This window comes from Trachinotus anak, unplaced genomic scaffold (genome assembly GCF_046630095.1).
Source record: "Trachinotus anak isolate AG129_WGS33_773 ecotype Australia unplaced genomic scaffold, CSIRO_AGI_Tana_v1 ptg000005l, whole genome shotgun sequence".
NCBI classification, from domain to species: Eukaryota; Metazoa; Chordata; class Actinopteri; order Carangiformes; family Carangidae; genus Trachinotus; species Trachinotus anak.
In genome coordinates this window covers 7,343,265-7,353,334 of record NW_027273856.1, presented here as the reverse complement: position 1 = coordinate 7,353,334, position 10,070 = coordinate 7,343,265, and the positions used below count along the sequence as shown (strand labels likewise).

Here is a 10,070-nt window from a genome sequence, read left to right as displayed (position 1 = left end):
CCCATGATTGAATTTGTTTCACAGATCAACAGCTGACCTGGAGTCTTTCATACTGATGCATGGCAGTAAGTGTACCGAGGCCAGAACCGTGCTCGCAGCCCTCAACTACAGCTACCACCACCTACCAGACAGGATGAAACCTGGTGGGAGTAAACACTAAGTTTCTCTTTGAGTCTAGGAGAGCAGAGAAGAGTCTCCTCTCCTTTCCTCTCAAAGTAGAGCTGACTGGAGAACACTGAAGAGGAGAGTAGAAGAAATGACTGGAGAGCAGAAAAAAGTCTCCTCTCCTTGCTTCAAGTAAAAACATTGTGCACTTGCCATAAACGTTGCATATGACATCTGTCACGCTCACGGTTTGCGTTCCTCAGGGTGTCTGGCGTACACACGTTTCCAGTGGTTTTAGCCAGCTGGTGACACCTGGAGGTGATGCAGTGGAACTACTGGCGTTAGGAACTGGTATATGATTTCACTGTGCTGCAGGACTGAGCCATGTGGACATAACCCACCATGACACACATTCCTTATAACAATGGCAGCTTTGACTTTATTATATACAGAGAATAGGAAATATAGAGGAGAATGGATATTTAGAAACCATGCTGATTTTTTTTTATGACCTGTTGCGATGACTGACTTACCAGCTGTGGCTGATTTTAACACTTGGATTTGTCATTTCTTCCTGATTCTGAAGAGAGGGGTAGCACAGCCATTTATACTCATATTTATATTTATGGTGAAGAGAGGATGACGACCGTGTGCACTCAAATTTAAAGTCAGTTGGGATGTACAAAGAAAACGTACGTGGAACATTTGTATTTTTTAGTGCCTACACAGGTTGGTGTGTATGCCACGTTTCAGTGTACATTCTCCGCATGCATTCTACGTAGGAGTACATGAGGCCCCCGGAGAACAGTCTCCTCTCTGCTTGCAGGGGAGGCACATGTCTGTTATGGATATATAAAGATTATCTTCCAGGTACAGGAGACTGTAAAGAAGAATGCCAGAGGAGTCACAGTCTCTACTAGAAGACATCTGGCCACATTCCAGATGTGCAGGCTTGGATCCTCCGGAAGAGGCCGACCAGCAGGGGAATGGTCTGATGAAGGCGGCTTTGCCCTGTTTGACGCCAGGAGGTTTGCGCTGCTTCCTCCTGTAACAGCACCAACCACAGAGGAACTCCAGCAAACCCAGGTCAGGAGAGGTCTTGGTAGGTGAAAGCCCGTTTTTGTTTTTCTTGGGCTACATAAAACGTATATTTGAGGCTTGACATCAATTCATGCACAGATTTCTGTCTCTGCAATAACCCCATCTTTAAGGGAAAACTGGTTTTATCAGTGTTAGTTTAAACTGTTGTTTCTTTCAAACACTTTTCTTTTTTCAGAGGCCTGATAAATGCATTGTCAGTGTTTTCTCAAGACACAGCATTTGTTTAAGTCTGTCTTGCTGAGAGGAAGTCCTTCTGAATCAAGTGTTATCGAGTTTACTGTCAGCATTTATGGAGATTAGATTACAGTACGGAAGTGAGAGTTAAGATGTGTAATCAGAGGCTTTCAAAAACACATTTCTTGTTAACAAACAGTATAAAACTTGAGGAAGACAGGGTTTTATTGGACTCTGTGTAAATGCCTACACTGAACATTTTTTACCTCGGATGACTACAGCTCATTAAATGGGTGTAAAATCAGTATTTACTTAGGTTTGGCACTTGGCAGAGACATGGCCTCACCTCACAACAGTCAGAGCAAAGAGCAGAATGAGACTTTGGCCTGTTTGTTTTTTTCAATCGACATGTTACCATCATAGTTAACATACTGAACTGGAGTTTCAGAGAAATTGTCTGTCTGTGTTGATTCAGAATGACAAATTTAATGTTTCCCGACAAAAACTGGACTAAAGTATATTTCTAGTGCAAACTGTTGAAATGTGTGTACATATGTGTCTTGTTTGTAGCACTAGAGCATTATGTAGCTGGACTCAGGCTATCCAGTAAAAGCTTTGGGTGATGAGACCTCCTCCCATGATAAACTCCAGGCTGTGTGCATTTCTCTGTGGACTGAGCGCTTTGATATTTTCACAGTAATTATATAGAACATAGACCTGCTTTATAAAAAAGAAGACATGGACATCTTACTTTATATAATATGGGACCTTAAAAACAACCTTCAGATTTTGGACACAAAAGGTTGTTGTCGAGCGTACAATGATTTTCAGGGCGTCACAGCCTGAGAGAGGGCCCGTGGGCCCGTGGGAGTGGGTAGTACTGAACAAACTTGTCAGCACTTCTCAAAGGGATTGTTTCAACATTTTGTAAAACACATATATTTGCTATATTTTTTCCAAGAGAAATGTGATATTGTTCTCCATGTCTGGGTGAAGTGGAGGGAAGCAGCCATGTCATCCCCTTTTTCTCCCTCCCTGACCTTACTGTCTTTACTCTCTCTCTCTCTGTGTGTGTCTCCACCAAATTAAAGGCTAAAAATGCCCCCCCCCCCCAAAAAAAAAACCCTAAAGCTCTCTTACTGACGTCATATCTCTCTTTTTTGATTTATACACAAACAACAAAAATGTAAAAATGACAATTCATGGTCACGCTACTATTCCCATACATAACACAAAACCATGAGAGTGATGTTGACTTTTTTCCATCTCTTCTATCTCTGGGCCGAGGTGAAGGTAAAAGCTCTTGTCAGTGCTGGACTAGAGTAGAGCGTACTTCACGAGCGTTCATTTTGGCCAGAATGAGTGGACAGTATGTAACCAATAAAACCAATAAAACCTGACGTACAAGTTATGGGAGTGATTTATTCCAGGATGCAGGTTAAGTGCACTGCGTTTCCTGATAAGGACACACAATTGCTTCAATTGCAAAATAGAATCAATAGATCAAACAAACAGCAGAAAGAAACGGATAAAAGAAAACCAGTCCGGTCAAAATTACATGGTCGGTCCCATCATCTGTAAAAACCCTCACTATTATATTGTAATATCATAATTCCCACTTTCCCCTTTGTTTAAGAGGACATTGATACAATAACAACACATCACTAGAAAATTAAGAACAAGTTGAGCATGAGCAGAATATGTACAAAATATGAATTAAGGTGTAAATCAGAACAGGTGAATGTGATCTGCTGCATCAAATACAAACGAACCAAGAGGAGCCATATATGAGCTTGGTGTTAGCAGTAGTAGTCTATAAAGGCCTTCTACCCAAAGACAGTTTGATTCAGAGTCTGTAGACTTATTCAGATGCTGCCTAGTACATGTTGAGAGCACTGCTTACAACATTACTGCAATCAAACAAAAAAAAGAAAGAAAAGACTTCAGAAATGTTAACAGAGACACTCACCAGTGTTTACACATACTAGGAAAAATGACAGAAGTGTATCAAAAATATCCATATACATAATTGTCACTGTGTACTTGTGAGCATCTATATAAGACAATGAAATTATCTCCAGTTAACAGTGAAGACCATAAAATGCTCTTCCTCATGAGATTACACTGAAAATATTGAAAATGGATACACGTGAAGCAGGCAACGGTGCTGAGGAAACTGGAAATAATGAACATTTTTCAAATTCGGGAGCTCGGTGAACTTCAGTGAAGGGTCGGTCAAAAAATGCTGTGTATATCGGTAGTAGTGTTAAAACACTCGCACACGTCAAAGGGAAGCTGTCCAAAGTAGAGATTGTTCATATTTACACATTTACATACAACAAACCAAACCTTTAAGGAGACATGATTCCACCATGGGCTGTGCCTAATATAGGCTGATACAGTAAAATATATCAACTACACCTTCCCTCCATGAGAGCAACCTTTGTCTCCAGGGGAACGAGTCTGACCCAGAACATGTGGGAAGGAGGACGTAGAAGGGGTGGATGGGGATTATAAATAAATAAACTCGGCAACAGGTAATGTCACTGAGCAGATTAACACCTGCTGCTTGAGGCACCACGGGACAGACGATGTGCTCCTACCAGAGGTGGCGTTGATTTCGAACACCACCCACCAAACTTGTGTGAGTAATAAGAATGTGAATGTTCTGCGACTCTGTTGAAAGCATACGGTATACCTCCAAGATGAACTCTCCACCTGTAACTGCGAATGGGATTTTAAGAAAGTGCAACACCGCCCTCTCTTCACATGCAAATTCTCAAGGGTATATATCATATCCTACATTCCATCGAGAGAATCTTTTTGCCTTTGAAGAGAGGGTGTCTAGTAAAAATGTGGGAAGCACAGAAGGAATAAAATAAAACAAGGGGGGAGGGAGAGGGGTAGAACTTTCTTCAATTCACTCCACCTCAGTATTTGAAAATCACCTTAGCACACGGTCTTTGGCAACTACCTACTTCCAGTAGCTGTGGCGTCTTTGTTGAATATTACTGGAAACCAGTGCAGTGAGTCATGCTTGCTGATTTTTGAGTGTCTACAAGTGACAAGACAATGTACATATAGATTTTGCATTTCAAAACACAGATGAGTGAGTGTCCTTGGTGCAACGCCCTCAGGATCTCCATCCTCACCGGGTGTCAGTGCAGGCTGCAGAGGGGACGGGAGCTTGCAGTGATGTGACATTAGGTAAAGCAGAATGCCTCCCATTCCATTGCAGTACTGCACTGAGTGGGGGGGGGGGGCACTCCCCCCCCCAAAAAAAACAAAAAACAAATAAAACAAACAAAAAAAAAATCTCACCAAGCTGGAGCTATAGGGAGGCTGTGGAGTGGAGGTGAAGTATCCAAGGACAAGAAGGAAAAGGAGGAGAGGAGCAAGAAGGAGGAAGGCAAAGTGGAGTCCCTGTGCTCGTTAGCCTCGTTAGGCTAGTTTGTTAGCAATGCCACGGCAGCCATCAGCTGGTTAGGTAACTGTGCAGGTCTCTGGAGTTGATGCTCAGGACCACACCCGAATGGTTGCCTGGCAGCGAAGGGGAAGAAGAAACAAGACACAGGCAAGCAAATGAGCGGTGCTAACCAGATTTTTGACACCTGCATTGTTCACATTATGAAAGAATTACAATAACTGGTTACTGTGTGCTGAGCCCCATTCAGTTAAATGAGCACTGACATTAATTTCTTCTACTCACCTAGTACTTAAATTAACTATCGTCATAATCAATTCATCAGCAAGTAGTTTAAAAAAAAAAATTGATTAATTAATCATTTAATATATGAAATTATTATCAATATCATATCATATCATATCTGACCTTGTTGCCATTGGAATATGCAGTACATTACTTTTGGAGTGAAAGGCCAAAATATGTTATACATCCATTCATACAATACATCCATGATACATCCATATATTTGAGACACTTTAGGGTTATGGTTTTAACTGTCAATGCTGACATGCAGACTTGTGTTGGAAAGTGATATCTTAATTTAAGACCATGATGTAACATTATGTCTTCTCAAGGCCACAGCCCCATTTAGTGTTGGTTTATTAGGTCCATTACTTATTTAAAGGTCCCATATTTTCTGGGGTTCTGTTTTAAGTTTTGATACCAATAAGAAGACACTTTTGGGGTTTTAAGAACCAAAAACTACCGCAATATAGTTTTACATCCCCTCTCTCTGACTTTTCTCTGGAGCTCTGGTAACAAAAGTCCAAAAGGCCATTCTCCTCAGCTGGCTGACTGTTTTCTGAGTGTTTAATAAAAATATAGCAGATTTCAGTGCACACTCAGAGAAACCAAATCCTGCAAATTTGGATGGTGGGTCCAGGTGACCTGGGCTTGAGCAGTGACCACTTTGTTGTGACATGACAAAGTCACGGAAGTCCTGACAGCTTGTTTTAATGCACAGTTTCTGAATAAAGCGTGTGTGCACTTTTCTGTGGACTGACCACTTTGGAAATTTCACAGTACCTAGTCACACAACCTAGTCCTGCTTTATAATCAAAAAGATGTGGAAATCTCACTTTATACAATATGGGACCTTTAACCTTAAGCATTATGGCACATGAAGAAATGACATAGTATTAGTTGTGAAATGATTTTAATATGTTTGCAAATACAAGTGATGACCACAATATTCCATGTGACTAACTTTGTAGGTAAAAGATTTCAAAGTTAATTTCAAAGCCATGAGGCTTTCAGTGTAGCAATGATAAGGATGAAAAAAGGGGAAGTCCTCCAGTACCTTGGTGTGTGTTAGCTGCTGGTGTTAGTGGCTTGGTTTTTAGTAGCAGTGGTTAGTGGTAGTCCTTATAAGGGAACAGAAGGCGGGGCTACCTCCTGCGTTACCTAGAGTCTGCGAGTCCAGGTCATCGTCAATGAACTCCTCGCCTTGGATGATGTGCTGGGTGTCCTCACTGTGATTGACAGGGCTGGTCATTTCCTGCTCCTTCTCGTTGTGCATCTGGGCGTAGACGTTGCGGCTGCCTGGAAGCTTCCTGAAAAACAGTGGGGGATAGGCATCCTCAGTCCTCAGCCAAGGACTGTGGGATTTGATGTTCTCATAAGATGGGCCTGTAGTTTTGCTCTGCATATTTCAATTCAAGTGACTTTTTGGTGAATGTTGGTGAGGAGATGCTGCTGACAGGTTACTGGCACGAAAACAGAGCATGCAGTTACAGAGGGTGTCTCACACAGTAAATCAACAGTGAATTTATTGTGAAGATATTAGCATTGTGCAAGTACATTGTGAAATGATAGAAATATGTCAACAATGACAGTTTTTTGCTAAAGCAGAGATAGCTTTCCTTCCATCTGGCTGCATTAGGCTACTGTACTCTGGGTTTAGTAAAAATAGTTGTTTGGACAACCATGGTGGTCTCAACTGGAATTAGCAAATGTAAGCATGCTAAACCAGGGGTGGGCCTTGAAGGTATTGCAAGTGGGCCGACAAATCATTTGCAAAATAATATAATTTGGGTAAAAATGTGTAATTATAAAAAGATATTTATCATGTTTTTTTAATTACATCCATGGCAAAAACTGGAGCATCAAAACGGATAAGCAACAGACAGAATTAAGGAGTCAAGTGACAGATGATATATTGACAAGTGATCTCTCCCCATTGAACAAAAAAGAGAAATCAAGCTTCTTACATATTTCTCCTGCTTTCAGTTCAATCCTGAATATTTGATTGTTATCACGAGAATAAAAAGTGCTCTAAGAGCCATTACAGTATTTGGCCTTTGTATTTTTGGGGTTGGAAAAGTTTTTCTAACCACTGCCCTAGCATTTAGCTTAAAGAGAAGCTGACACGGCTATGGCTTCTAAATTCAATTGAGAAAGTTATATACTGTATTAAAATTGCAATAGACATTTCCCTCAATATTGGCCTTGTCTGAATGCTGATTGTTGATGCTTTGAAACTCAACTGTGAACTTTGCTGATTTTTGGAACATCATAAATGAACTTTGAGTATGTTGTCTTTTGAGGATGTAACTTTAAAAGTGAACAAATTAGGTTTCAGATATTATTGTTTTTACAGAATAAATTTGAAGTTGAAAATATTCTAACTTAGAGGACAAAACAGCATTCACACTGCGGCCATGGGAATCTCAGGGACTAAAAATTGAATCATACACAAGGAAATAATCATATCAGTGATGGACAAAAAGAAGTCGAAAAATAATTGACAAAGTGCTGTTTCATCCCAGCCTTACCTGGTCTGTCGCAGCTCTTAAAACATGACTCACCTTTTGAACTTAAAGAGGATGAAGGAGCCGCTGGCGATGATGCTGATGAGGAAAATGACTGCTAGAGCCCAAACACCTGGACCTTCAGCTCCTCCATGGTAACCTTGATGATTTGCACAAATATACCAATGAAGAATACATTATTCACAATCAGAAAAGAAGTTTCATAAATCTGAAATTAAGTATAAATAAGTGGAAGAATCTATCAAGCCAAAATCTGCACAAACTAATATACAGAAGTAGTAGAAAGTAGACATAAAGCCTGTCAAAACATCCAACTCCAAGTTTTCCTAAAGAAACATTTTTAATTAATTCAGGATAATTAAGTGGACGAAAAAGCACAGCACAGCACAGTCAGGCTCAGACTGGAAAATGTGTTGATTTGTTAGGGGACCAGGAAAGGAAAAGGAACATAAATCGAAGAATATTGAGATTATGTTCATTCACACAGAAAGCTGCAGGTGTGTGGTTCATAAACGCACCGGTTTCTGCTGCTGTAGCTGTTGAGTCATTAGCAATTAGACCTAACCCTTGAAAATAAATCAATAACATGCAATTATTCAAAAAAAAAAACAAACAAAAAAACCACCAACACTTGCAGTGTTAAAAGCAGACTGAATAGGAAGTATATGCACATGGCATCTAAATATACCTCCATTCGGGTCAGCTACCATCACCAGCACCTGTTGACCTCGCACCACAAAGCTGACATTGTTGTCGTTGAAGGCCTGCATGATGGCTTGAATATGCTGAGGACGACAATAGTCAAATTAACAGAAACACTTATATACTTAATATGAACAGTGAAGCAAAACGTGTAATTTTGAAGATGAAAATTCATTTACTGAATATGGTTTTGTGTCTTTGTGTATGTACCTTATCTACAAATATGCTTTTCTTGGCTGGTTTGCTGTCCAGTGGAAGAATATATAGGTCTGCAGTGGTGGGGAGGCCCGGCTTCACCACCGTAACCAGGGACTCCTGAGGGACGCCTGTGACCTGAGGTCAGATGGTTACAGGTCAGTCACATCTTAAAGCTACAGTAATCAATATGGGGGGATCAAGATATCATCCTGCCATCTTCCCTATATCCAGGAAGTTATTTCCAGTGGGGCCATAAAAGTAGGGTTCACCAGGTCATCCTAACAGTACTATAACAGTACACAACTAAGGCTACAGACTAATTACAACAAGTATAAGATTATCTCATTGTTACTACAATGCATGCTAAAATTCCATCACAAAAGCAATGTTAATTCTGTTCTTAATTTTTTTTTCCTCTCACAAAATAACAAAAAGTACTGATACGAGTACCGTTAAAGTACCAGATCAAAAACCAGCATTGGTAAAATTAGTAGTACCATTACTTTTACTAATAAAAGTCTGTAGTTGTGTGGCATCAAATGCAAATGCAAGTTCAGTTAATCTGGAACTTTTGCGTTCTCTTTGCTCTCTTCTGTTGTTTGCGTCGTTTTGTCACTCAAAAAAATGCTGTGATGTAATGTATGTACAAGATGTCAGAATTGACCAAATCATATACCAGTCAGCTGACATGACGTGTGTTTAGTTTTGTTTATATCACAGGTTGTGTTGCACAAAAAAATCAAATGAACCATTTGGCCTGATTGCGTAAGGGAGGCCTATTTATTTTATTTCTTAGTTAATGATTAGGCTGCTTTTGCAGTATGGCAAAATAAGTTAGCTTTCAGGAAACGTGCCCCCCTGAACCACATAGCTGAATAGTGCTGCCCTAGTTAATCTGCAGACAGCAGTTACATATTTCCATCACTACTTGGATGTTAAATGGCAACCCTAACCCTAAAAATCGTCCCGGGTGATCCGATCACAAGTGGACAGCTCTAAATTCAGGTGTGAACGCAGCCAGGACGCATTGAGGATGCATCTGAGATCAGATATCTCAGACCACATTCAGAGGTGGTCACTTATGGTCAGTTTAATTAGTCCCACCAAACCACCACACAAAACATCTATGGTCATGTCATCCTACCTTAGCGAGTATGTTGGTGACCACATGGCCGATGTCCTCTCTCCACTCTGGGATGTTTGGGTTGAAGTGGTCCAGGTTCGTACTGAAGCTCAGCGGGATGACCTGGAAATTATCTGGGTTTGGACAAAACAAGGGAGTAGTCATCAATCATCACACTTATTATACAAAAAGGAAACGGAATGAAAACAAGCCACAAATACTGCATACTGAGTGTTTAAGACTGAACAGCAAACAGACATACAGAATCTATTGACGTAAAAAAAATGTAGTGGTAGAAACACAAATGCACAGAAATATGTGATGTAGGGACAGATGTGCATTGTTGAACATGTGGAGGATTCAGTCTGGACAGCAGAGATGTACAGGACTGTGTACAAGAAACATGATTAATGTGAGCAGGGAACATAGA

At 40.5% G+C, this 10,070-nt stretch overlaps 1 protein-coding gene across 8 annotated transcripts in view; it reads right to left on the bottom strand.

Annotated features, from left to right (window-relative positions):
* Positions 1-2,782: 2,782 nt before the first annotated feature.
* sorcs2 (sortilin-related VPS10 domain containing receptor 2) overlaps positions 2,783-10,070 on the bottom strand; it is a 276,342-nt gene continuing 269,054 nt past the window's right edge. For 2 of the 8 annotated variants that reach the window (XM_071478096.1, XM_071478097.1), the window contains exons 22-28: positions 9,662-9,774; positions 8,530-8,652; positions 8,306-8,402; positions 8,136-8,183; positions 7,654-7,756; positions 6,239-6,444; positions 2,783-4,920 (exon numbers count right to left, since the gene is read on the bottom strand). In XM_071478096.1, the coding sequence (XP_071334197.1) occupies positions 4,856-4,920; positions 6,239-6,444; positions 7,654-7,756; positions 8,136-8,183; positions 8,306-8,402; positions 8,530-8,652; positions 9,662-9,774 (755 nt within the window). In that variant the 3' untranslated portion in view covers positions 2,783-4,855. Of the gene's footprint in view, positions 4,921-6,146; positions 6,445-7,653; positions 7,757-8,135; positions 8,184-8,305; positions 8,403-8,529; positions 8,653-9,661; positions 9,775-10,070 lie in introns of all 8 variants that reach the window. The other 6 variants (XM_071478090.1, XM_071478091.1, XM_071478092.1 and 3 more) reach the window with 6 other exon arrangements.